A 22963-nucleotide genomic window follows, 5' to 3' on the forward strand; every position below is an offset into this window, starting at 1 on the left:
ACGCAGGGAGCGCGGGAAGGTGTAAACCTGACGCAGTGAGGGCGAAGTAGTTGTAGAGGAGTGAATTTTCTTGTTTTGGCGTAATTTTTGCAATTTATTAGACAAAGAAGTTTTAGAGAATTGAATTTAAGGAATCAAATAAGGTCCTCTGGTTAAAAAACCCGATGGATGTGGAGCAGAAGCCAGCAACAATGTCATTGAAGCTGCGTCCTTTCGGAAGGAATGAGGTGAGTTATGTAGATCTAGCAAATTTCAGTCTGTCCAGGTGTGAAGATTGGTCCTTCTCGGTCAGCGATTGAAATTATAATGTTTCGCTGGAGTGACGTGGTTATTGTTATAGTAGAGAGCTACTGATTCGGAATACAGTGAGTTCGTAGCTGTCAAAGTTTGACAGCGGCCTGTCATGGAGCAGTCGGGGTGACAGCTTGCGTCAAGAACGAAGAACAAGGTGGGAAGAGCCCGCAATCCAAACTCCGCGTAACACATTTGGGCAAATTGTAAAAACGCTTGTTTCGGGAAAGAGTAATCATAATCCTTAAATTGATTGTTGTTTAACGTAAAGCTCTCAAATCATGGCGGCTTTACTCGTCGCAGTTGACACGCCTCGATCGTGTATGACGCTAGAAGTTCATCTCCGTCTCCTATGTTTAGATTGTTAGACTTCAACTTAAAGGTCTCTGCCAGTGAGATCGAACTAGACGACAAAACGATGAGATAAATTTTAAGTGAATTCCTAGCGTTCGAATTTCTTCCCTTTTGGACCGGTCTTCCATAGGTGTTGTTCAGTAACTTAACAGGAGTCCACATTTTACGCGATGAGAGTGAGTTGAAATTGAGGCACTATAAATGATAAAAATGTGAGCCTTTTTTGAAGGGTTTCGACGGGTAATTTTCCTATTATTTCTGTCGATCAATCGGTAATCTTACCCTAAGATGCCCCCTCAAGTCCCCTTATAACTCATTCCTATGCTGTATGCATGCCTAAATAAAAATGGCAATTAGTAATAAGAAATGACGATTATGTTTGGTGGGTAACCATGCTTGTGATTACATTCGTCATTTGTTTTTCCATTCATATGGACTTCATTGTCAAAGGAAAATAAAAAATTTATGAATTTGTTCCTTCAGCTTACTTGTGTATGCAGATTTACATTTTCTTAAAGGTCGAATTGTTATTTTATAGTTGCAGAAATCTTGGACTAGTCCAAATGGAGATTTCAGGTCAAGTCAACCACAGTAAGGAAGAATTTCAAAAAACATTTGTAATGAGCTGTTACAATAATGATACTTTAAAATGGCTGTAAGGCCATATTAGTGAGAGAAATAGGAAAGCAGGCTTTTCACAAAGCCTTTGAAATTTAGAATTCATTAGCTACTGCTCAAAATTCATTGGCTAAAGTTCTGAGCCCAGTTGTTCAGAAGGTGGATAACACTAATGGTTACATCTCTATTCAGGGGTTAAGTGGTAACAAAATGCATAGTGTCACAGTGGATTTGGACACCCCCCCCCCCCCCCCCCCGTCCAAATCCGCTAGCAGATATAGACCCTTCACAGATTTGGACCCCTTTCTAAACTTTCCTTAAAGCATCATTTGCATCATGCAACCCTAACCCTTTTCTCCCTAACATCAGAGTCCTTTTTTGCAATAATCTCCTCTATACATTAATTTTTATTTGTACTGAAAAGGAGAATTTGTTTGATAATCAAAGCTTCCTTGGTTGGCAATAATTTTCTCTACTTTCATAATCTTAATGAGTTATTCACCAGTATTACTGTAATAAGAAATTACATGGTGGTCACTCTTAGGGTTTGAAGGTTTAATTAATCAGACTTGGCAAATATTGGCTTAGTGCTTTACACTACTCCTTTGCTATCTTATTTCTTCATGCAAATCCTGCAAAATGAAAAAGTAAGAGAATTGTGAAGTTTGACTTCCATGACAGTGTTGAATCTGTACATTACGGCTTCAACGTACTATAGCCAAAATGAAATAAGAATTTGACACCTCCTTGAGTTGCATGCCTTTATACCAGATGCATATTCTGACTAAGTAAGTATTTATACAGTGTAGACATTTATGTAGCTTGTAACTTCTTAACTGTGTTTGTGCTCCTTTTTCACAGAAGTCCAAAGTCACCAGTCAGTCCGATGAACCCTTGGTCCAGTAGCAACAATGTAATGCCAGGAAAGTTCAGACAAAGAAAAGGGAATTCTTTTGAAGGTGGATAAATTAAATGCCTGTTTGCTCTGAGATTAAATAACTCAACCATAATCACAAGTGACATACAACTCAATGGTGTTTCTGTTTTTTCCTTGCAGACAGTGTTGACATTCCCCCTTTAAGTCCTAAAGAGGAGAGTGGTGGATTAACTGAGGTACTTACATCATGAAGTTCATAAGTGATCATTGTATCTTGAATAGGCATTCTTGGCGACGTCTATCCCAAAGTCAATAAGAAGGTGACGAAGGTCAGAATCTTCTCCCCGTTTTATTCTGAAAATAATCAGTTAACAGCTAAAATCGCAATGTTGCTAAGGTTGCAAAAGTTACTAACATACCAACTAACCGGCTAAAATAACTAACAAGGCTAAACTAAACCATTGAAAAAATGCCAAGATAAAAACAACAAAGCCTACCGATTATCAACGTTTGGTAAAAGATCCAGAGGTCGACAACAGTGAAATTAAACAGTTTCGGAAAGATACAAATTAGCTCGACCACATGCATGTGGGAAAAAAGGGGAGAGCTCCTTTTAAGTATGATTTTGAGTGAGAAACCGCTGTTCAATGAGATTGTTAAACGCAGGCCTCAACATTATCTCTTCTCTTTGTAAAGTTGTCAGGGAGATTTGGTAAACTGTTAATTAACAGCTTTGGGTTTGTGACAATGCCTGACCATTGGGGTTTATACTTCACAGTTCCCCTCAACACCCAGGATTATAATAAACACAAGTGAACCATTAAGAAAGCATGTTGAAATCCTTAGAGTTTCTCCGTAAAGACCAGCCTTCCATTTAAAGTGTGATTGCTGCACCCATGTACTTGTAAGCTCTGAGTGTAGAGGTTACTTTGCACAGTCTTGCAATCCTTCTGGTACCCTACATTCTTGGCTGTCAGTAATAGCAGTGGAGGGCATGGAGTCTTTTACTAATTGAACTGACCTCTCAGGCTATCATGTGGTCTTTGAGTAAGAAACAATTGTTTTGTTTCCCATTCCCTCTCACCACCCAGAGTATTTGTATACTTTTGGTATCTTGTAAGCTGTTAACTGGATTAGCATTTTGCCTGGAAGAAGTTTCAATACTCTGCAAGGTATGTAAGGCAGGATTATCCCAAACCCCTTTGCAAGTCAATCTTGCCTGCAAATTGAACCCTTTAACTACTGTTGTTGTAATTACAGGGCAATAATGCTGTTTCATTGCAGTGCTAAGGGGGTAGAACCCAAAGGGTTTTGTTTGAAGTGCTTCATCAGTTTGTTTTCATTCTGCAGGAGCTAGTTTTCATAACCCACGTGGAGAGTCCTGTTAGATTTTGGGCACAGGTATAAATACAAAAGTAATTCTGTCAAAAGTACTCTATATTTGATCCTAACTAGATTTGTTTAGTGAGGATTAATCACTGGCCCAAGTTTTATTTTTTTTCTTTTAGAAGGTTGTGGTATTATCTGAAACAATAAAAAAAAAAACAAGTTTTAAAGAATTTAAGGGCTTTTAGGGTGTAAAAACCTTGTAGTCTATCAAGGTATTTTTTTTAAGGTCCATAACTTCCTATCTCTCTTTCGTAAAATGGTGTATTGTAAATGGTAGTATCTTATTTTAAAATGCTTTCATGTCAACATACATGCAGTCGAAAAATTCTTAACAATTCTGTGACAGTCATAGATGAAGGTAGAAGTGAAACAATTTCTTGTGATTTTCCAGCTCAAATTTGTGAACATTTTTTGTTTATCTTGACCCCAGATCATTCTGGATTTGGTATCATTTGACCAAACATTTTGCTTCTGCTTTTTTTTCTTTTTTGGGAAGGTCATGGCTAATTTGGTGGAAAGTGATGATATTTAAACCTGAACCAGTTCTTCTAATTTTTATCACTGGCCATCTTAATTGTGATGCTTGTAGAACGCATCCCTTGTAAACAGGAGTTTGAAAAATTGCCATCCATTTTATCTCTATCTGATATGAAGAAACATAGGAAATCTTTGCATGTTCTTGCATCTTTTATGTAACTATGTTACTTTCAGTCAGCAGAAGTGGAGACTGCTCATGTGATTGAGAAGATGAGCAATGACCTTCAGATTTACTGTAGAAACAAGCCCCTGCTGCAATCCACTCCACATGTTGGCAAGGTAAATATTGTGCAGACCAGATATTATCTCAGCTTGTGAGGAAAAAAATTATTGATAAGCCCTGCATGTAGTTTGTAAGAAGTGCCACTAATGTGTTGAATGTAACTAAAATGTAGGTGGGGTGCAACTTTGTCCTTATCAGTCGTGGAAATTCATTTTCTTGCTCAAGATGTTTTCTCTTTGAAATGCGTATGGATTTGCCTTTCACCCTTTTGATTCTTGAGTTCATATCATCAACAGGCCTGTGGCATTGAAACTTTTGCAAAATTGGCACCAGCAGGTGCACCAGGCAAGCTTAATTTTGCCACCAAGCGGGAGAGTAAATGTTATTTGAACATGATTCTGTTTCATTATTAATATTTCTGCACAATCTTATCTAAGAAATGTGAGGATTTGTTATCAAGAGCTTCGTCCAAGTAATTGCCTCAGCTGAGTTAAAAAAAAAAAGATGATAAAGACCATTGCACTTAATGATTTCAAGAAAAGTATTTTTTTTTTAAGAACCAGCCCTTTAGGATCTGATTTGTAACCTTCTCATTAAGATCTTATAGATATGGTAAAAGAAGATCATGTGTGACTTAAAGAACATCCCTTAGTTGCTAACTGTGTCTACCCATCTCATCCCTTTGCTTTGTACTGTTTACGTGATATCATAAGGAGAGTGTTTGGGTTAATGACTCCTGGGAGTAGGTCCAAATCAATTTAGTGGGTCAGAAAATGTGGGATGGGGCTATCGACCAAATGGTGCCACTTTCAAGTCGAGAACCTGGTTCTGCAAGTCTTTGTTGAAAAGTATAACGTAGTTGTAACTGGAATAAAGTTGACTTTTTATTCTTGTTTGGGGCTGCACATACATCTAATATGTGTTATCGTTAAGATTTATGGTGGAGTTTACCTGGAGGATCAACAATGGTATCGCTGCCGAGTTAAGGAGCTTATTGAAGAGGATAAGGTATCAAATTCAGCTCATGAAAAATGAAGGATAACAAGTAATCTGTCTAAATTGATCATATGGACACAATTGTCTTTGATCTTCGCTGATGAAACAAGTTGCATTAAGCTAGTTTTTACATGTTCAAAGGCTAGAGTTGTGAAATTCTCAAGAAGAAATGAAACCACAATGTGTAAAACATAAATTTAGCAAGTACTGTAGTTCATGTGAAGAAGCCATCAGTGTAAATGAGAGTGAAGGATTGTGATGTTTATGGTAAATGGTTTGAACTCAGGGTAACAATGGTTTTTACAGTCTGATCATGCAGGAGAGACAAGTTCTGTAAAGGTCAAAAGTAGTCTTGAGGGTTACTCTAACGGTTACATCTGCTTAGGGTGTTAAGTTTACAGAATCAAAAGTGTTGTCAGCTCTACACTTAATTTGAAGGTAGCTGGAACAGTTTTGGTTTGGGTTTATATTTCTTGCTTGCATACATTGTCAAGTGGTCTCATATAAGGTTGATTCTTTTTCACTTTCTTATCATAAGCACATTGGCTGAAAAACATTTGTAAAATTGAAATTGTTTTCAGGTCAAGGTACATTTTGTAGATTTTGGCAACACTGAAGTTATAAGTCTACGAAGTATTGTGTTCCTGTCACATGATTTTCTCTCACCGGCTCCATTTGCCCAGCTGTATTGCCTTGATGGTGTGGTAGTAACTAGTGAAGAACTTTTAGTAGAGGTACACTATAATTTAGATCTCTGTTTTCAACTTATGAACATTACATTCTCTTCATATTTACTTTTCAGTCCTTTTCATTGGAGTTTTAGTTTTCTACAGGAGTCTGATTCTAAGCAATACTGTTTACCGTAAAACCAGCAGATATGCCCCGCCTGCAGATAACCCGCACCCTGAATTTAGCAGCTCAAATTTTGGAAAAAAAGTTTTTTGAAAGAAATCAAAAAAAATCCAAAGTTGAGCCTTGAGAAACCTTCTTCATCCACTGTTCATCGAATGTAAACTCACTATTAACATTGCCACGGAAGTACTTCAAAGTCTTACCCACAATTTTAGCACTTTGATAGAATGAACATCATTTCTACCAACTTTGACTTATGATTGATCTTTTTCTGGTATTTGTTGACAGGAATTTTTTCATTCAACACAGTTTTCCATAAATTTTTGCATTACCAGAAGAATGTGAGCATAACAATCAAAGCTTAGTAACCAGGCATTCGATTGTACGCAAAAATGGAAAACTGGACATCTTTTTCAAATGTTCTCACAGATAAGCTGCACCCCCAATTTCTAGCAACAATTTTTGGAAAAAAAGGTGCAGATTATCTGTGGGTATTTACAGTGTTTTTTTGTCAAAGAGTGCCAAGAAAAATCTAGGAATGCATACATTGTTTCATCACATTCCATCTGCAAAATTAATATTTACCTTTTTACTTATCAAATATAAATCTTGAGTCAATTGCTGGACTTGGTCACCTGTGTTTTTATATGTCCATAGTTGCTTGTAGACATGATTGAATTGAAAGTTTTGTTGAATGGTCCATTATGTTTACCGGTACCATGCTTTTGCTTTCAGCTGACATTTCGTTTCGAAATGCCTTGTTTGAAAATATTTTGTTTCCTTATTTTGCAGGGATCAAACATGCTGTATAATCTTAGCATTGGCAAGCTCCTTACCATACAATTGAAGGAACCAAGAAGGGCTCTAGATGGTATGCTTATCAGAGAATTTAAAATTTTAAATATTCTTCCCAAGGATGTCAAAATTTACCTATGAACAGTTCAATTGTTGTGTTGCTCTCCTTCTTTCTAGTGGCCTGTGCTGTGGAACTGAGGGATAATTCTGAAGTGGGAGTTGGAAATATTGCAGAAGAGTTGATCAAGCATGGGCTTGTCACTTCTACATCTGCTGGACAGGTTCTATGAAGTTGTGTGTGTGTATAAAAGTTTCTGCGGCAGGGTTGCATTTCAGAACTTGGTTCGCAACCTAAACCGCTTACTGTGCAGGATTTTGTCACACCCACACATCAATGTTACACCAAGATGTGATCAAGAAGATTAATGTACATAGAAGAACTGCTAATGTTGTTTTTCCTTTTTGTCTTAGGATGGTCCACCCCCATTATCTCCAAGGTATAAATTACTTACAGTTAACATAAATGTGGATTTTATAGCTATCAATTTGATGTTGATTATATTTTTTGTATCAATTCTCATTTTTAACTCTGTTGCAATACACAGAACCTCACTAAGTGAAGCCATAAGTAAGGAAATGGAGGAATTGACCAAAGAAAATCAGTCATTGAGAAATCGTATCAAATTGTATAAAGTATGCTTTGATTTTTATCTTTTGTTGTTTACTTATTGTTGTCTCCTTATGTTGGTTGCTACCTTGTGAATGTTAATTTAGTCTTGTATGTTTCTCAAAAGGAGGGTGAAAAAGCTGTTGATGAATTACGAAAATATTATTCTGCTCAAGCGGCAAAGCACAAGGAAAACATGGAACAAGCTGTCAGCCATAAGGTTTTAATAACCTGATTCCTACATATGCAAATACACAAAACTATTTAAACTTAAATTATGCAGATTCCAAGTTTGCTGCATGTCATTAATCATGGTATATAACAAAATGTTTGAATAATTTTGTGGCAGGTGTTAGATTTGGTCAGCAAAGTCCATGATCTTAAAGCAATGAGGTAAGAAGTAAGAGTCGCAAAAAGGGGATGGTGTGTGTTTTTATGTCAGTTTCTTTTCTTTGTTATGCAGTTTTTTTTTATCCTGGCAGAGATGCTACTCCAGCTAATGGAAAGACTTCTGAGATGATCATGGAAGCAGTAGATCTGACAAGAAATGACAGGATTGATTTGAAGAGTATAAAATCCTTGCAACAGGTAAAAAGAAATTAACAAGTTTGACTATCTGTGGAAACACTTTCATTCCCTCTCATTTAGGTTGTACTAGCTTTTTAAGTTTTTTATGACACAGCTTACCAAACTTTGAATCTGAAAGCCTTACTTATATCCCGTACAGGTAACCTGTTGTGATTTCTTGAAATCTGTAGGTTCTGGTGAGTGAGAAGAATCTTGAAAAAGCACAAGATAATTTGCGGCACTGTAAAGGCAAGGTAAAAACCCTGTTTTTTGTGAAGTTGGGAAATGGTGCATGTAAAAACCTTGTCAGAGAGAATAGGATTGAATGCTGAGGCCTCTGAAGCAAGTTCATTTTAAGTTATTGTCATGGTGGTTTATTTGGTCTCCTCCCATTAAGCTTACCAGAATGACTTGAAAAGATTTAGAACAAATTTCCAGTTTCATTCTCAGATGTGAGCTTTGAAAATTACAATTATAATAGATACAAACAACAATGTATGTACCTTTACATATGATAAAACATTAACCAACAGTATTCTTGTTTTGTCAGTGTGGTACTGTGTCAGCCCGGGCTGTAGACTTACATGGTTTTGTATTTCTTGGCTGTAGGAAGAATTGTTTTCAGCTGACTTGATACCCAAGAGAGATGAAGCAAAGCAGATGTTTGTTGATAGTATTGAGCTGTTTTGTAAAGAAGTGGACTTGCTACCCCTTCAAGAAAGAGAAAAGCATTTGCAGGTAATGAGACAAGTACATTGCATTACATTTGTTGTTGTTGAGCAAGCTTATTTTTCTGGAGGGAAGCATCAAAGTATTTTACATTCTTTGTTCTTTTTTTTCTTTTAGAATGTACTGGGTCAGCTTCAAGACCAAGGAGGTATCAACAGTTTTGCTCAAGACGTGGAAATATAGTTTCAGATGTTACAAGGATATTATTATTCCATCCCTAGGATATTGAACGGTTGATTATGCCTCTCAGTTAGTGTGTGAACTTTGATTGGTTAATTTAGCTGGCCGTATTTCACTGTGCAGCAGGCTAAACTCAAAAGTTTGTTTTGTTGCCAGAAGAGAAGTGATATTTCTTCCATTTTAAAGTTTACTTGTATCAAGAGATAGCATCATCACAAAGGTCACCTCAAAAGGTTTCCCCTGTGGTGGACCCATTGATAAAGTTGTATAATTTTTTTTGATGAAAAAATGAATATAAAATGTTTCAGACAGCTCCAATACAAAGTGTGACCTAGCTGTAGAAGAGGCAGTTCAAGCTTATGAGGATTGGGTGGTATGTATTGATAAACCCTGCATTTAAGTACTGAGTGTGGGGAAAACAGTCATTTTTCATAACTCAGAAGATTACTTTCTCTGAGTGGTGTCAATCAGATAAACTTACACATAGTTAAATATTCCTGCCAAGATCACTATACTTTGGGTGGAGAGGAGCCAGACACTTTAAGCACTACCTGCCTCTCTCTTTAGGGCAGCTGTAGTTTTACCGTGCATTCAATTAAGGAATGGAATTACTTACCTAAAACACCCAGGGAATCTAAAGATATTCATAGCCTTAGAGCATCGTTAAAAAAAGGACATCCTAGTAAACAGAAAGTTGATTTAATAAATGTTTTCTGAATGATTTGATTAGAGATATCTCTATGTTTGAACACACTAGGTATTGGCTATTCTAAGTTTTACCTGTGACTTTTGTCTTGGCATCCTCTATCTATAGTACCTTATAGAATATATATATATAATGAATAATAATTCTTCATTTTTAATTCAACTATTGTAGACATACCTTTTTATATTTTACATTTTTACACCTTTGAATTGACTTATTTATATATTTTGGATTTATCTCCATATTTATTCTGTAATATATATTTTTGTTTGTTTTATTTGAGGGCCACCGGGTCATCAGTTAATTAGTACTGTTGTGTGTCACCCTCATTAAATACGGTTACTTACTTACTTACTTCAACAAAGGGATATGAAAAATGTGAGGGAAACTTGAAGAATTGCAGGGGGGCAAGAAGTTACAGTCTTTGTGTGGTATTCTATTCTTGGGAGGTAGAAACAATCTCAGTCTGGTTATGCATATCGTAGGGATTGCAATAGGCTTGACTTTGCTTTTTATTTGATTGTCGTCGAGGCTGAGTGTGGACCCTTTGTTGTCTATTTGTTTTGCTTTGTTTTGTTTTGTTTTGTTTTAACTTTTATGTCCTTTCAATTAAATTAACATAATGGAGAAGTATATTACTCAATTGCTTGTATACACAGCTCTCTTGAAGTTCATAGCTTAGAGAGTTAAGCAATTTGTATTCCAATGCAGGAGAGAAACCATCAAGATATGGCAGATGTTAGACAGAAAGTCCACCAATGTACAAATGACCTTGTAACAGCATTGTCCAATCTACAGTTGGTAAGTTAGGTTGAACATGTTATGTATATAGACCCCAAGACTTTAGGGATAATGGTAGTCTAGAAAATTCAGACAATCTGTACTTTTTTTACAGGCTCTGGTAGTATTACAAAAGGACAGTGAAGCTGTCAGTACTTCTGTTGTGTTTGATGACATGGATACAATGATGAATGCTTTGTCTTCAGCAATACAAGAAGAAATGGACAAGTCCAAGGTACTAAAAGTATTGTCAGTTGTTATCACTGTTGAGATAATATGTTTACAATCTTTGTGAAAACTGTTTTGGACTTCCTAGCATTTTTGGTAAGAGTAGCACAATGCAGAGGTAGGAGGAACATACCTCTGTATTTTTTTCACAGGGCAACAAGTAAAACATAAGGGAAAATTATCTAACCAAAGACTTAGTATGGAGTTGTCATACTCATGGCAACTTTGCAATTGATCTGTGTATTTTAGGTATCAGAGGATAAAGAGGCTCAGCAGATAGTTGATCGAACAGTAAAAGCACTCATTAGTGAACTGAGTAAAGAGTTACAAGATGTTAGGGAACTGAGGTGAATTCTTGAGGGAAAAAAGTACACTTAGCTTGTAACATTTTTGCTGGTTTACATCTTGACTTATCTGCGTGTACCTAACAAATAGATTCCACATTGCAGTACATACATATCTAGAGAGTTATAGATCACAGATGATTTTGAAATGTGCTAAGCGCAAAAATTTATTTATTTAAAGAGAGGCACACAAAGCATAGCCAAGGGTGTCACTGATGTACTAATCATGTTTTGACGTCTTCAGTAATCTGTTACTGAATAGACCCACAACAAGATGGAATCTATTTGATTTAACTAATAATGGAGCAAAAACTGTCAATGGTGACTTCTTATTTAAAAAACAGTGACAATGCGTGTAGAATTCTTGCAGTGTGTAATAGAAAGGTGGGAACTGGTGGGTTTGGTAGTTCTATTTTATAAGGAAAATTTCATCATTAAGTGGAATATAAGGAGACACGAAACCTGACAGACTAGCGGATTCTCTTTTCAGCGAGTCTTATATTTCATTTTACAACAGAGGGAGCAGTTGGTATTGCATTACAAAAGTCAGTAGGGGCTTATTCCACACCACACTTCCCTTTAATTCTATACAAAAGACACCTGGACAAAGCATTATACTTAAATCTATTAACTAAGAGTTTATTTATGAGCAGGCTAGAGTCAGATACTTAGAAAGGTCTCTTCTTGTTCCATATCATGTTCTACAGGGACAACTTGGTGATAAATTACAGAACTCTGCAGGTTAGTTTACAGGCTAACTACGAAGGGCTAACGTAATCGTAACGGTGGCCAATTTACCATTTCAACTTTGCTGATATATTCGAATTATTTCGTTACCCCCACCGACGCAGCCCCAAACAGTTTCTTTAGAAACTATCAGCCTTTATTCATAAGTATAGTTTTATCACAGATATCAACCAGTTATTTCCTCATAACCTTGTTAGGTTTCAGACCTCTTGTAGCTAGTTAGTTATGTTGACATAGCTTTGTTTGTGTGGGTTTTCCTTCTAAGAGTCAATGTCAATAAACATGTTGCTGTTATTTTTTTGTTTTTTGTTTTTGTTTTTTGAAAAATTAATTTGATATGTGTATTTTGGCCTAAGAAAATTATGACTTTCTTTTGTACAAAATTATGCTCCTCAACTCTCAAGCATCATCTAAGGAATTACATGAAGCTGTTTTAAATAAGTTACTATTAATAGTACAGATGAAAATTTGCCAGTGAGAATAGAAATAGTCAGGTATGCGGAAAATTCAGTAAATCATTTAAAAAAGAAACTTAAAAGATTTGATTGACATTTCAGGTAGACTTAATCTTAATATAGTACTCTCATGGGTATTTTGACTTATTTAACTGATGTGCAATTAACAGGCTGATATGGGCAAATGGCTGGAAACAAAGCCTGATATAAAGAAAGCCATTGAAATAAAGAGAATCATTAAAACCCTTCGTTCAAGATTGCGCCATAGGCTGGCAGACAAAAAAGACTTGGAAGAGGTTGGTTTGACAAACAAGGAAAGTATATACCAGGTAGTTGATCTGCTTAAGAGAAAACGTTTTTGTGTTGGGCAGTACATTCATTTATAGTTCAAAGATGAACTAAAAATGGCATGCAAGCCTCAGGCAAGTTTGCTATTGTTCTTCTTAACAGACACATGGCAGAGTGGAATCTGTGTGTTGCAATCAATGAAAAGAAAAGTGAAGTGAAGAAAAGGACTACATGATTTCAAAGCAGCACTCAATGACCCTTAATTATTATTTCAACACCTGTTCCTTTTTTCTGGTTACGATTCTTTTGGAATGCTGATAATTTTTCTCTGGCCGGTTGCTTGTTTTTCTTCCTGATATACGGTTCCTTTTGAACTTTGTTTGTGGCCTGTACTTTTTCAGTTCAGAATAATCTATTAATATTTTCAAAACTGTGTGCTGTCAACCAAACATCTGTACTTAAATTTGATAGATCATTAATAACAAATAATCACAGAGCATTTATTGTTCAGTTGTAATATGAATTAAATATGAATTGTAGTTTTTTTTAAGGAAAGTAGAAATTAAGTCTTTTTTTTAATGTTTTAAATCAGTCAGAAGGGTCAACTAAGGTTAATGCCATTCTGTGATTCTCCATCATCAGGACAAATCCCAATGATGACTTCTTTACTGCTTAGGTGGTTGAACAATACTTCATAATTCTTAATGTGTTAAAAATGAGCAGCATATGGCAGCTTGTGGATTGATTGGTTGAATGTTTGGTTTATAGGGAGATGAGCCAGAAACTTCCGAAGAACTCCAAAAGGTATTTAAGCATTTTTTTATGGTAAAATGTACAACACTTAGACTGTGTGCTCATAGTTGATAACGGTGTACAGTTTCCTTTTTTCCATGTTCTTGATCTAATATTTGTTTCTTTATAGGTGGAAAATGAAATTTCGGAAATATATTTAAAACTTCACCTAAGTTTTGAGGATGAAAGTAACTTTTTGGTAAGTGTGCAGGATAAGATAAGCCTTGTTTACATGATTGTAAATTAGAATGTCCTCCAACCTTAACAAAGTGGCTTCTTGAGTCTTATGGCCCAGCTGCTCTTTTACATGTAGTTTTTTATGGCACAGCTGTTACAAGTCGCCTATGGGTTATTGCGACAAATGCAGTGACGTTCTTTTGCCGCGCTGGCTGAGGCATAATTATTCAATTCTCTTTTGTGCACATTGACATTCATGACAATTTTAAAGGAGGGACATGGGCATATCTCTTGGAATAAAGTCTATTCTATTCTATTCTTCTATATATGTAGGGTTGTGTATTTGTATATCTAAAATGGCAGAGAATGAATGCACTGCACTTACAGTCTGAAGAGAGTAATAAAGATTGTGGCAGCCAGGGTTGTATTATACATTATTACATGACTTGGGAAGTCAGAGGGCCAATAACTAAAATCAACCAATCAAAATGCTCTATTGCCGGTCAATATTCTCTCAGTATTGGACCAGGCACTGTCCCGAATGGTCCCGAATGATACCGCACTTGTGTCCCTTTGAACTTCAGTCGTACAATAAATCTCTTATTAACCACACTTGCTCGGGACTGTACTGTCTCTTATTAACCAAGCTGCGTTCGGTCTGTACTGTCAAGACCCCGGGCCAATATTCTCCCAGTACGGCCCTCGCGCTTAGTTAATAAGATATATTTACAGTAGTATTAAAACTGAATTAACAGTGATTCTTAAGAATTGCTCTTAACTCTGCATGAAATTAACAACTGTGTGGTTCAAGAGCAGTTGCACTTTCATGGGTTGGAATACAGTTTAGCACCCAGGGTTGTCATTAGAAAATGTAATAGGTGTCTGATCTGAACTGAGTAGGCGGCTGAAGTTAATAGTCCTTTTTACAGTTGTGGGCTTGGTGGCCAAGCCTTTGAACAGGAGTGAGGCTTAGGGTGACCTTGTTATGATAGAGATATTGCTGCTTTTCAAATGCAAAATACTTTGTTATCTTGCTAACTAGATACAGGTCTCTATCACAACAGGGTCACCCTTAGCCTCACTCCTGTTATATGGCTTGGCCACCAAGCCCACAACTGTAAAAAGGACTATTGTGCTTGCAGAGCAAGCACGGCGTGTTGCATAGCAACACGTCTCTCTTGGGTGTTTGTGTTTGTGACATGTTTTCCAGCATTCTGGGGCATATTCAAGTAGCATTTTTAGCCAGACATCGATGTTAAAATCAGTTCAAAAATATGTACAAACATGGACAGTTTCTTTCTGATGAAATGTTGGTGTTCTCAGTCACAATTTCTAGAAGCAATTAATGAATGAAGATTCATTTTCTTTATGAACTTCTTCCACAACGAAAATGCTTGAGCCTTCTATTCTCATAACGTCTTCTTTCATTGCGTTTTTGTCTTGTTTTGTTTTTGTTTCTGTTTTTTTTTTTGTCCATAATGAGAATCTGGTTTATAAATTTAGATTATCATGTTACAATTCAATTCCCCTTTTTTCGCTGTCAAAACCCCCGGATTCAAGCTCCACGTCTAAATTTAAAATAAGTGTATGTTTTGTTTATCAAAGTATTTCCTCTTATCTCTAAACATCTGGAAATCACCCACTGAATGCACTGAGCTTTGTAAATCATGATGACATGAAACATTTGGCCTTTTTAAATAATGAAAAGTACTCGAAAAGGTCCATAAATTTTAAGAAAGTTAAATGGCAGGTATTTTAATTCAACTGATTTGGTGAACAATTGCTAACGTCGTCGGGAAATCTTAAAAAAAAAAACAATCTGGCGGCAACTTTGATGGCCATGTATGGTTGGAACAAAATTTACAGTGATCAAAGAACTTTGTCGAAATCGTAAAACAAAATGACAAAATTTTCCTTAAATTTTTGTTATGTAACTCTGTCAGATAACGTAAAACATGTCCTTTTCTGCGAGTCTAAAAAGCAATTATGAAAGTCTAGCTGTCCCAAGCTCGAAAGAACATCTTTCTGTAATTATTTAGCATTAGAGCGGTACATGTTTACAGCAAATCAAGGCGAATCTTCCTGCCTTTGTAGTTCTTTAGAGTGGAATGGACACAACTGATTCAGCAAGGTGAAATAGATCTTGATAAACTTCCTTTTTCAACCCTCTTAAAGCTCTTTTGAAAGTATGTGGTGGATCGGCAATAATTTGCCATTGTATTTAAATGAGATATATCTGTGTTTAACTTATTAAATGCTTCGGTGAGCTACGTAATTATGATATTTGACAGCAATCGAAACTCCTTCTTACCTTGGTGGCTCTTGTTTTCGCTAGATTTCGTCTTCTTTGATTGACTTGAAAAGTAATCTTGATGAGATCACTTTCTTTGCTGACCATCCATTTTTGACTTACGAAGCATCAACGCACGTGTGAATTGAGATGGTTTCATGCTTTGCGACGGTCACGCATTTCATGTTACTCATTAGTTAGCTGTACCACTGATGGTTTTTGTACAGTACTTCCTGTACAGGTTTTTGGGTTTTTCTGTCTTCCATAACATCAGAAGTATACAAGAGAATGATCACTAAACTAAGCCTCAGATTTACAAAAAGAAAGATTTCTCGGGAAGACAGATCTCAATATTACAAAAATTCTGCTTCACAAAGTAGCCGCAAAATGGTCTGACGGCCGGTGGATTTCCGCCACCTACCGGCTTCTAATGACAACCCTGAGCACCTATACTTTCTCAACTATAGTTTTGTTAATTTAAAAAAAAAAAGGATTTTTTGCTTAGATTGCACTAACAAGGAAAATGTTTTAAAAATCTAAATTAAGCTTCTTTAATTGGGCATCATTTTCTTTGCTCTCATGGCATTGATGGGGTGTTTATAAAGTGTGAGGAAAAATTAGGTTATTGGGGGTTAAAGGGCTATCAATGATGGGTATGAGTCAGAGTAATACAACACTTTCTTTTTTCCTGACAGGCTGATGTAGCTAAGGCTACTTCACACCACTTTCCCGAACTCCCAATTGCTCATCCTGAACTGGGAATCTCTGAATTTCTGGTAATTAGTTTTCATATTTTTTTCAGTAAACCATACTTTTTTGTGATCAACAGACTGAGGAAACTCAAACATTTGATTTGTATTTTGTCCAATATAGGACGATTATCTGAGAACTTTTTTACATTTATTTAGTTGTGATAAGTGTGATTCTATGGTTTGTGGTTATGAATTAATCATAATATGTAATAGCCTTTTAAACAATAATTAACTTAACTATGCACTTTAATAAAACACAGACTTTGATATTTAAAACCACTGACTTGTAGTTTTATTACATGGTACTGGAAATTATGATCATAACATGCAGCCTACATTTACAAGAGGAGAAAGAAACCAAATGGACCAAAATCTTCCAGATCAATCACAAATCAGAGATTTTTTGTTATGAATCTTAATTGCAAACTTTAAGCAATTCACTTGTCTTTTGTGAAGTCTACCACACTGTCTTTGGTGTTCACCTACAACTCCTTTGTTCAAAGGTCACTGATGAGCATATTGATATAATAACCAAATAGTTTCCTACTAAACTTTATTAACTCTGGAGATGCAAATTGATTTTGTTTAAAAAACAAATATTAAAAAATTGTGTGAGTTGAAAGTGTAGAAAGAATTAAGTCTTCTTTCTTGATTGACAGGCATCTAATGGACTTGTAAAACCAGGAAGAGAGTTAGAACATTATCCACACCATGATTGTGTGCCATCTGTTAGTCATGACAAGTGCTCTGTAGTCAAGACAGAATTTGCTGGAAGACCTTGTATATTGAAGGTAATCTGCACTCTTAACAACGGAAAAGGTAGCCCTAAGTGCATGGTCATTCAAAATTTTTGGTAGTCGCACAGATGAAGAAGTTCTAATTTCCCTTTGGGTTTTGGAAGGAAAACTAATGATATGTCTTTCTTTGCTAGGAGCTTAGTGTTGATAGAGAAGTAGGGGACATAGAAATTCTGAAGAGAAATGCTGTTAACTTCAGCAGTGTAAAGAACCCTTACCTCATGCAGCTGGATGCTTTCTTTGTCAAGGTACGTTGCAATACAGAGAATAGTCTTGATTCATTACCATAATTTCCTGGGAGATTCTTTGGTGGAATTTTGGAATGAGAACATTTAAGCTGCCTGAAGTACATGAAATAGTAGTGGACAGTTTTTTAGTAGTTCTTCTTAGCTGGGTGTTTTCATTCCAGTGATAAACATCCTGGTTAGAACCAAACAAAATGCAAAAGTTACACTTTTACTTTAAATTCAGGGAAAATACATGCAGTGAAAAAAATTTGTTATGATGGTTTCTTAAACATATTCTTGAGGTAGTGACTGATTAAGAAGTATATTCCAGTTTTATATATAGAGATATATACATCTTAGTTTGGTTTTCCGAGTGACGTACCTTAGTTGTCAATGGAAACTTCAACTCTAGTTCTGATTACATCAATAATTATTGTTCACACAGCTACAATTATTATTCTAAGTGACACAGCTCTTTTAGAGTGCATTTTGATTGACTTTCTTCAGCTAAAACCAAACTCGTTATAGAAACCAGTCAGAGCTAAGAATAATATCACGAGGGGCCCGTTAAAACTTAAAGTTAAAACAAAGTGGCATTTGGTTTTATAGTCTTAATTGATTAGACTGGGTTTTTAGATGAAGGTGCCAATTTTCTAAGAAGTAAAAGAAGCCATCAATGCACTCTCAATTTGACTTTGAACGGTCTTTTGGATGCTTCCCTCCCACAAAAAATAATTTATTCTATTCTTTTTATGATAGGGAAACAGGGCATTTGTCCAAATGCCTTTTCTGATGAATGCTCAAGAGTGGCTAGCATTACAAGAGTGTTCACCTCAGGTAAACACATAAAATGAGCCAGTGCTAAAAAGGATATCAGTTTCAAATAATTTTCTACCCCACAATTGAAACACAGAACTCAGATATAAGTAACTGCAGGGTAAGATGGGTTTACTTGAAAGGGCCATTGTCAGGATGGAATTAATAGAACAGAAAGCATGTGATGCTCAGAGGGTTAATTTTAACAGAGGGGTTATTATCTTCTGCTGGTGAAAATATTTGCATAGCTCAATCATAGTTTCTGTCCTGTCTATACTTGTTTAATGTTGTTCTTCGTAAAAGGACTCCGAGTTCATTTCAGGAATGAAGAAAAACTTTGCATTTTCTTTAAGGTGCAGATATCTTTGTATTATTAGTATTATGATAATGAGTAACTATTACTGTAACATTACATTGTTTGTCACTGACAGTATTCATGTGCTTCTGCAGTGCTTGCAGGTTATTACTTTGGTTCTGAGGGACATACTTGAGGCTTTAAATTCACTGCACTCACAAAATATTTGCCATGGGTGTGTACACCTCCAAAGTGTATTTTTAGAGAAGAGATCTGGAGAGTACAGAGGAGTCCTAGATTTTTATCCTTATACTAATGCAGTAGGTATTTGCTTATTGACATAATATTTCACAATTAAATTTATTGACATAATATTTCACATTAAATTTTATTTGATGGTTACAACATGGTAATCAACACCATTTTGAAATGCATTAAATAATTACAGGATTTTAAATTAAGAATTGACACCCAACCTGAGGATTACAAGTCCATACAATTATCTAAAATCTGTGGTACAAGCACCTAGCCCTGCTTCGTTTGAATATATGGACCTCTGATTTGTCCAAGTGAGAAAGTTGTAATTATAGCAGTATTTTTGTCTTGTATAAAACACTCACATTGCCCTCCTTTCCAAACATAGTGCATGGTTGAAGCGTCAATTCTCTCATTGAAAACTAAGGAAGTCACTAAGAAATGAGTAGTAAGAGAATTGTTGGTGCAAAGAAACTGGAGACTCAGTCTCCACATAACTAAAATTTAGTTGCCAGAAGATTGCCCAATACCCAATGAACAACTTTTATCTGTGTATCTTGCTGGCTTGACCAAAGAATTGCTCCATTCCTACATGTACTTTATTAAGAGTCATACCCTTCAAGGCATGGGTTGTGAAGGAGTTCCTTGATTTACTGATTGCATAATTTAATGAACAATAATTCTTTTTTTCAGCAATCTCGCCCCTCCCATGATATGAAACTCTTTGGAAATTTGATTGTTAAGGTTAGTTTAAAATGTTGTTAGTTCCTTACATTCTTCCTTAATCTCCTGACAATTACCTCAAATTTTTACCTCATTTTCTTGCATGCAACTCACACAGCAACTTTACTCTCTAAAAGTCATCAGAATTTTTTCTTCTTCTTTTACATTTTTTTTTTGTAAATAGAAACAAATCTACTGGCACTAGAATGGTAGTCAGTGTATATATTTGCAGATGAATAAAGGCTGATAATTTTGAAAGAAACTGTTTGGGGCTGCGTCGGTGGGAGTAACAAATTAATTTGGATATATCAGCAAAGTTGTAATGGTAAACTGGCCACCGTAACGATTACAAAAGCTGACGTTTTGAGTGTTAGCCCTTCGTCGGACGAAGGGCTAATGCTCGAAACGTCGGCTTTTGTAATCATTACGGTGGCCAATTTACCATTTCAACTTTGTTGATATATCCAAATTATATATTTGCAGCCTCTAAGTCAACCCTGCAGTGACCACTCCACCTGTCTCTTCAAAGTTCTGAGTATCAAATCTCTGCACCATCTGCTAGCCTTTTCTTCTAATTTTATCTTTATGATACATGTTTTCCTTAAAAAAATATTCCCCAGTTGTAGATATATTTTTTATCTCCCTCTCATTTGAAAACATATTTAATCAATATCTTTAGGAGAATTTCCTCCTTGATCACTCCTTGGAATTAAAAGGATAATCTCAAAACACAATTAAGCCATCTGTTGGTGTTAAATTTTTTTTATGGGATTGATAAGGATAGTGTTTGTAAGATCTGGAAATAAATGGAAGAATTGTTGTGAGCAAATATTACAGTAATGGTAATTTTATATCATTTTCTGTGTAGATGAATTTTCCCAATAAGGATCTCACAACAACATTCTCTCAGTTGACAGAGGTTTGTAAATATCAGCCACTCGTAAATTTTATTTTAAATAATCTTGATTTTTTAACACTGGCAAACATGCCCTCTACATCCCATTGATTCATGGAGATTAAATATTTTCACGATTGGATGTAATGCTTTCATTACATATTTCACTTTATTCCACTGATTTTGTTAGGTGTATATAATATTTTGTATATTGATCAGAGACAAAAATCATTCCACAATCATGATGTGCCATCAAATGTACTCCTTTGGAGCACCAAAGAGATTTCTTCCAAACTAAGAGGACCTGCCCTGTATTCCTTTCATTTTTGTTGTGGTCATGCAACACACACTCTCCCTTGCTAAAGACAGTGGGTGTTGCATGAAGAGACAGCACAACAGAGGAATTCACTGTCTGATCATCATTTACTCTATGTTGTGGCAGGATTCAGATCTGTTAGCTGTTCTCAGTGACTTGCTTGACACAGATGATGTTGACCGACTGACAGCTCAGCAAACCCTACAGCATGCTTACTTTTGCAAGTGTGTTTGACCAGAAGCATTCCTTAATATAGGGGCTGCATAGATGTTTTTTGTATTACATTCTGCTTTACACATGTAATCAATTAGAAACCCTTGTTGTTGTGGCGGTGCTCGTTGTTGTACCATATTTTACAGCTTACACTGTTCCTGTTTTGTTTACCAACTGAAGATGTATTTTAGTCTGCTATCTACGTCTGATGGGAAACTATGCAATTTAACCTGAGGAATCACTCAAATGTAAACCTCTTTGTTGAACCACTGGCCAAGGGAAAGCTACTATGCAGATGTCATTATTTTGATATCCATCAGGTCCTTGACAAATATTCTTTTTGACATCGTTACAAAACAATTTCAGTTCTTGACTCTTGAAAGAATTAGAACAAAATATTAACCCCTAAACCCCCAGAAGTGATTGATTTGTGTAGTTTCTCTCTATAATATCTATATGATGTCCAGAAAACAGGCAATGAGAATACTCAAACTTACCATAGACCACTTTCATAAATGGCTGCCGTATAAATATTCTTTTGTTTAAATTTAAATTAGCCCTACTGGCCTCACCTGAGATGATGTATTCTTTTGAATTTTGTACTGGAGAACGAGGCCAGTAGGGCTAATTTAAATTTAAACAAAAGAATATTAATCCATCAGCCATTTATGAAAGTGGTCTATATAGAAGTTATCTTGATCTAACATCAAATTCTCATGACTAGTTTACAAGAAAATTTCTCACAGTTAGAGGGTAGAATTAACAATCAGATTTTGGAAGTTAAAGTGTTCAAGAAGGAGGACAGGAAAGTTTTCTTCCCCTTATTTACTGATCTCAACAATGCTAGTCCTTTGAGCAGATAATACTTAAGTTTTGTAATTAATACCCCAATCAATTCAAAGCTTCAACTCCCCCCCCCCTTACTGAACAGCATTCTAGTCAATTGAAGATGGGTTTGTTCAAATTCCCACCCCCCCCCCCCCAGGCTAAAATTCTATTCATATGCCATGCCCAAGTTTGAATTTGGCCAATTTTTTGTAAAAGGAAAAATCATTGATAATAAACCTGAAATGACCAAGCTTTAAAACTTCTTTTGTGCCATTTGCTTGCAAAAGTGAACTCTTTACCTTCAAAAACCTTGATATTAGAAGTGAAAGCACATTTATTTCACTAGAAATACTTGACTCTTCTGGTTCAAAATTCCTAATCCCAGCAGGCAAGGTTTAAATTCCCCATCCCCTTAGAACAGACCACAGCCATATACCTGTGGGTTACAGGGGGGGGAGGATGTTGAAACTTCAAATTGATGTGTGCATAACATTCGGTGAACTTATCTTCCCAGACAAGAGCCCTTCCAACACAAAGTTTTGCCATAGTAGCTCTTGTTACATTGTGTTAACCAAGGTTATCATATAATTTTTGAGATGTTTATTTCTATTTATGAAGAAGATACTGAAAAAAATATTGGGAAATTTATATCACAATGGAGATATTTATCATATACTGTTACAGCCACCGCCATTTGTTTGAAAGAGAACCTTTTGGCCCATCACATTGTATGAGAATGTATTTTTTGAGAGACTTCTATCAAGCTATTTATTATGAAGAAAATGTTGACAATAATAAAGTTCAGTGTTGCAGTTCATCTTTTAATTTGTCAGTAAAACAGACCATGGTTACCGGTATCTATCCAATAGTCTGTAATGTTTCATATTTTTTTGTGTTCCACATGGCATTCTAAGATAATCATCGTGCTATTAAGAATGAAAGGATTTGTTTCTCACATCTGCAA

At 35.8% G+C, this 22963-nt stretch overlaps 1 protein-coding gene and 1 long non-coding RNA gene across 4 annotated transcripts; one reads left to right on the forward strand and one right to left on the reverse strand.

The window, feature by feature from the left end:
- Nucleotides 1-3: 3 nt before the first annotated feature.
- On the forward strand, nucleotides 4-22814 carry LOC111328946 (serine/threonine-protein kinase 31-like). Of its 3 annotated transcripts, none has more exons than XM_088752239.1 (34): nucleotides 4-227; nucleotides 1190-1236; nucleotides 2125-2222; nucleotides 2321-2376; nucleotides 3491-3541; nucleotides 4241-4345; nucleotides 5223-5297; nucleotides 5867-6019; nucleotides 6930-7008; nucleotides 7110-7213; nucleotides 7404-7429; nucleotides 7538-7625; nucleotides 7727-7819; nucleotides 7949-7992; nucleotides 8082-8187; nucleotides 8358-8420; nucleotides 8776-8904; nucleotides 9013-9043; nucleotides 9384-9448; nucleotides 10493-10582; nucleotides 10677-10796; nucleotides 11039-11136; nucleotides 11841-11874; nucleotides 12506-12664; nucleotides 13392-13427; nucleotides 13546-13614; nucleotides 16578-16658; nucleotides 17294-17425; nucleotides 17566-17679; nucleotides 18418-18495; nucleotides 18925-19089; nucleotides 19718-19768; nucleotides 20616-20666; nucleotides 21085-22814. In XM_088752239.1, the coding sequence occupies exons 1-34, from the start codon at nucleotides 165-167 to the stop codon at nucleotides 21190-21192; spliced, it is 2862 nt and encodes a 953-aa protein (XP_088608365.1). In that variant the 5' UTR covers nucleotides 4-164; the 3' UTR covers nucleotides 21193-22814. The 3 variants fall into 3 exon arrangements, with proteins under 3 accessions (XP_088608365.1, XP_088608367.1, XP_088608368.1); XM_088752241.1 differs by having other exon boundaries at nucleotides 12506-12631; XM_088752242.1 differs by having other exon boundaries at nucleotides 12506-12631; nucleotides 18934-19089.
- LOC148736134 (uncharacterized) lies at nucleotides 17650-21746 on the reverse strand. The gene is made up of 2 exons (XR_015998455.1): nucleotides 21669-21746; nucleotides 17650-17851 (listed from the first exon to the last, which is right to left on the reverse strand). It is a non-coding gene; the product is annotated as an uncharacterized LOC148736134 (long non-coding RNA).
- Nucleotides 22815-22963: the final 149 nt, after the last annotated feature.

The sequence above is a fragment of the Stylophora pistillata genome, chromosome 3 (assembly GCF_964205215.1).
Source record: "Stylophora pistillata chromosome 3, jaStyPist1.2, whole genome shotgun sequence".
NCBI classification, from domain to species: Eukaryota; Metazoa; Cnidaria; class Anthozoa; order Scleractinia; family Pocilloporidae; genus Stylophora; species Stylophora pistillata.

Excerpts from the sequence above, each read along its gene's own strand:
- LOC111328946 (XM_088752239.1), top strand. The coding sequence starts at position 165 with ATGGATGTGGAGCAGAAGCCAGCAACAATGTCATTGAAGCTGCGTCCT. Across the intron at positions 5,298-5,866 it reads AGCTTATTGAAGAGGATAAG|GTCAAGGTACATTTTGTAGA; the intron begins GTATCAAATTCA and ends AATTGTTTTCAG. Across the intron at positions 7,993-8,081 it reads CATGATCTTAAAGCAATGAG|AGATGCTACTCCAGCTAATG; the intron begins GTAAGAAGTAAG and ends TTATCCTGGCAG.